Source organism: Setaria viridis, chromosome 3 (assembly GCF_005286985.2).
Source record: "Setaria viridis chromosome 3, Setaria_viridis_v4.0, whole genome shotgun sequence".
NCBI classification, from domain to species: Eukaryota; Viridiplantae; Streptophyta; class Magnoliopsida; order Poales; family Poaceae; genus Setaria; species Setaria viridis.
The window spans coordinates 19,645,207-19,649,474 of NC_048265.2; the positions used below are offsets into that span (position 1 = coordinate 19,645,207).

At 55.4% G+C, this 4,268-nt stretch overlaps 1 protein-coding gene across 1 annotated transcript; it reads left to right on the forward strand.

Moving 5' to 3' along the window:
• The first annotated feature begins 1,982 nt into the window (after positions 1-1,982).
• On the forward strand, positions 1,983-3,351 carry LOC117847134 (glutathione transferase GST 23). Its single transcript, XM_034728295.2, has 2 exons — positions 1,983-2,450; positions 2,553-3,351. The coding sequence occupies exons 1-2, from the start codon at positions 2,103-2,105 to the stop codon at positions 3,012-3,014; spliced, it is 810 nt and encodes a 269-aa protein (XP_034584186.1). The 5' UTR covers positions 1,983-2,102; the 3' UTR covers positions 3,015-3,351.
• The last annotated feature ends 917 nt before the right edge of the window (positions 3,352-4,268 follow it).

A 4,268-nucleotide genomic window follows, 5' to 3' on the forward strand; every position in this document is an offset into this window, starting at 1 on the left:
CAAATCAATTTACTCGTTGAAACATGTATGGATGCACCATCTCCATCGATCCAGTTGAAAACATCATAACAAGGCTACTGCAATATCAAGAAAATATTATCGCAACAAATCGATTTACTCGTTGAAACATGTATGGATGCAAGTATGGATGCCATCACTATCTCCATCGATCCAGTTGAAACATCAGGACAAGGTTACTGCAACATCAAATTTATTGAGTTGCAACATGAAAGCGTTGCCTTCAAGAAGTCAGCCAGCGAGGAAGAAGGATACCCCCGTGGCAACACCAATTCCCACCTTAACAAATCAAATCAACTATTGCAACATGCAAAATCAAATATTAAAACATCACAAATTCTAAAGAGAGGGGCAATCAAAATTCAGAATAGAAATCCTAGAAAAGTGAATAAAATCCGCAACAAGAGAAACGAACAATTGAAACAAATGAAATAAATACACGAAACATCTGGACTTTACCGTTGTCACATCCATATACCTCGATCTGATCTACTCTAATCAGACTGACTAGATGAGCGCTTGAGAAGAGGAGGGCGTGGACTGACGCGAAGGGCGACGGCTCGACGAAGAGAGCAATGCAGCGCGGCCTGGAGCTCCACTCGCCGCCCGCCTCCTCGTCCTGCAGCAGCGTCGCCCGCGCCTCCTCGGCCTGCACCATAATCCTCATCCTTCAGCCCGCGCGGCCAATCCCCGAGCCCAGTGCACTGCCCGAAACAAATGCCGCCGCTACCTCGCTTCCGCAGCTCAGCCCCGCGTCGCGGTCGCCCTTATCCTCCCTCCTCCCACGTCGTCCACTCTCCCCGGCCTGGCCCGGCCCCGCCTGCCGCCGCCTTAACTTGGAACCCATACGCTGCGGCAGCAGCGCGCGGAAGCAGCGTCACGGGGACGCACGCGTCCGACGGCATCACGGAGACGTGCGTGGTGGGGAAAGAAGGAGGACAGCACGACGACGGCGTGTACGTGGTGGTGGACTGGGGGCTGTGGCCGTGTGGGAGAGGCACGGGAAAAAATTTAGAGGGAGAGGATAACCATTGTGCTGTGCGGTGGGGAAAGGTGGAGCTGTCAGATAATATCTTCAGTCCGTGCAAGTTATTCGTGGACAGGAAGATGCCACGTAGCGTCCGGAGTCAAAAAAATTTTATGGGACGTCTTCACCTTAGCATTACTCTTTTTAATTTGTCTACATTTAGTACTCCATGCATGTACCGCAAGTTTGATGTGATGGGGAATCTTCTTTTTGCATAGTGATAAAGTTAGGAGTTACGGGTGAACTAAATAAGGGCGCAGTCTCGCTGTTGGGTTTGGTCGTGAACATGCAGGTTTAGTCAAGCGCATGGATCAAGGCTCGGAGACTTTGTTCAAGTGCTTTGACTAAAGATTTCATATCAGTACTATATCGAATCCAGGATTTGTTTTCAATGTTTCGCAGTCACAGTCACTCTTCATGCCGCGCGTAATCCGCGGGTTTAACCACGAGTCCACAAGGTCGTACAGAGAAGCTAGTACAGGCGGGCCGGATTGTTCGGCAAGCCAAAGCATTGGGGAACAAGTCGAGAGGAACTCCTCCTCGATCATCGTGCCCCTTTTTTCTTTAACCCCACCACTGCTCGGTAATCCAGAAGCAAATCAGCCAGAGCCCAGGGCTGCGAGGAAAAGGGATCGGCCGGTCGGCCAAGACTTCCAGCTCGACCAGTGAGAACAAACTTCTTTACCAGCACACAGCTCTACTCCAAGTAAAGTATTCCAAGTTCACAGTTTCACACTTCACCCGTGAGTAGGAAGTCCACGGCGAGCCGGTGTGCCGTGCCCTGGAAGCCTGCCCGGCCCATCTCGGACGCACGCCTAGGGTTCCCATGGCCCAACCCGCCTCCTCGGCCCCACATGTGCTCCCCACTTCCACGTGGGCCCTACGTCACCGTCTCCAGCTCTATATAAACCCGTCCACCCCGGAGCTCCCAAGCCACGCAACAAACCCGAGACCACCACAACCATTAGCTGGCAGCTGCTACTCAAAGAGGAAAGAAAGCATCTTGATCTCGAGTGGTAGGGTCCAGGGGCGAGCAGCTCGGAGCGCGCGGTGAGCCATGGAGAAGACGCCGAAGAACGTGAGCCAGGCGGCGGCGGCGCCGCTGAAGCTGCTCGGGTCGTGGGCGAGCTCGTACACGCACCGCGTGCAGCTGGCGCTGCGGCTCAAGGGGCTCGAGTTCGAGTACGCGGAGGAGGACCTCGGGAACAAGAGCGTCGAGCTGCTCCGCCTCAACCCCGTGTACAAGAAGGTGCCCGTGCTCGTCCACGGCGGCCGCGCGCTCCCGGAGTCCGTCATCATCCTCCAGTACCTCGACGACGCCTGGCCGGAAACCCGCCCGCTCCTCCCCGCCGACGCCTTCGACCGCGCGCTCGCCCGCTTCTGGTGCCACTTCGCCGACGACAAGGTACATCGATTATTGGGTTCTGCAGATAGGTTGGACATACACGTGTGATGAGACATGGCTGACACGTACGTTCTTTTGTCCTCTTTTGCGATGTTTGTGCAGCTCGGGCCGGCGGTGGGCGCGGTGTTCGCGTCGACGGGGGAGGACCAGGAGGCGGCGGTGCGGCAGGTGCACGAGAACCTGGCCCTGATCGAGGCGGAGCTCCGAGACGGCGCGTTCAAGGGCCGCCGCTTCTTCGGCGGCGACGAGGTGGGCCTCCTCGACGTCGTCCTGGGCTGCGGCTCCTACTGGCTCGCCGTGTTCGAGGAGGTGACCGGGGTGCGCCTCGTGGACGCCGACGCGTTCCCGCTCTTCCACGCCTGGCTGCGCGACTTCGAGGCCCTGGACGAGGTCCGGGAGACCATCCCGGCCGTCGACCGCCTGCTCGAGTACGCCCGCGGCGTCCGCCACATGCTGCTCGGCCTCGCCGGCGCCGGCTCCGCGGCCGCATCCGCCGCCACCCCCTCCGAGGCCCCCGCCGCGCCAGCGCCGGCGGCCGCGGCTGATATCGCCGTGGACATCTGATCGTCCGCAGGACGCCGCCGTGCGCGCGCCTGCCAGCACCCTCCGGCGGATGATCAGTAGCTAGCTAGTAGTCCCAGTATAGTTTGTCGTGTCGATGGCGCCATGTGTGGCTGGTGACTGTTTGAGGCTGCGTGCCCGCCTGAAGTGCGCGCCTCTGCTGCCACCACTGTTAATTGGCGCAGTCTGTCTAGGTGTCGAGATTGTTTCTTTCAACTTCTTTCTACCTCCTGTTAATCTCTGTCTGCAGCTACCTGTTCTTGTGGCTGGGAATCTTGTGCTGTGTGTTTGTATCTACTACGTAGTAATCTACCAGTTTAGCTTGCTTGTTTAAACGTAAGCCATGTGCACCTTCTAGTAAGTTTCAGCGCAGGGCCTAATGAGATTGTGTTCACCATCTACTACAGTACCAATAATTCACTGAAAACTCCGTTGAAAACCTAATTTGACAATTACTAACGATTAACCTTGCATCCGAGTTGGCTGAGGCGGTTAATGCGCGTGTCAGCAAGATGAGCTTATAAGCTGGCTGAAAAGCTGAAACGGCTGATTTGTTGTAAGAGGAAAAGGAAAACACTGTTTGGTGACGAATAAGCTGAAGCGAAGAGGTCCATGGTGCTTGCTGTTGCTGCACACTGCGTCATGGAAAAGGCATTTAATTAAAGCTGCAGAGCAACAGATCAAGCGTCAACGTATTTCCTCCCCTCGTCATTCTGTTGGAGAATTGATGAGCGCGGGTGTTTGCCATGAATCCGGTAGGAGTAGGATACCTGCTCGTGCTGCAGGGTGGCCATTCATTTCGTTGCCTCTCCTGCCCGAACGCAACGCCGATTATTTCGCACACTGATGACGACGCATGGGAGGCACACGTGGGAGTGGGCAGGGAGTTGAGCACCGTATCGGTCGAAGTATCACCGTACACGTACAGACCAACCTAGATCCAGCTCAAAAATGAACACATAGATTTTTTTTTCAGTTTTTACAAAAACTGTAAATAAAACTTAGTGAACGGTAGCAAGAATTCAGCTGATCTTCATGCGGGAATCAGCTGAAATCCCCCAGTATAGATCTCTATCTCTATTCGCTGCAAACTGCAAGTGCAGACAAAGACGGCGGTAGATTAATGGCAATCCATCCAAACGAAGCGCGCCGAGACAAACGATTCCGAAACCGCACGAGCTGCCGCCGCAGGCTGCACAGGTGTGCTATGCGCCGAGCTCCGGAGCCCGGAGCGGGGCAGCACCGATTGCGGCAGCA

Bases quoted from the DNA above. Each gene is read 5' to 3' on its own strand.
- LOC117847134 (XM_034728295.2), top strand. From the start codon at position 2,103: ATGGAGAAGACGCCGAAGAACGTGAGCCAGGCGGCGGCGGCGCCGCTG. The intron at 2,451-2,552 runs GTACATCGATTA...ATGTTTGTGCAG, and splicing joins GCCACTTCGCCGACGACAAG to CTCGGGCCGGCGGTGGGCGC.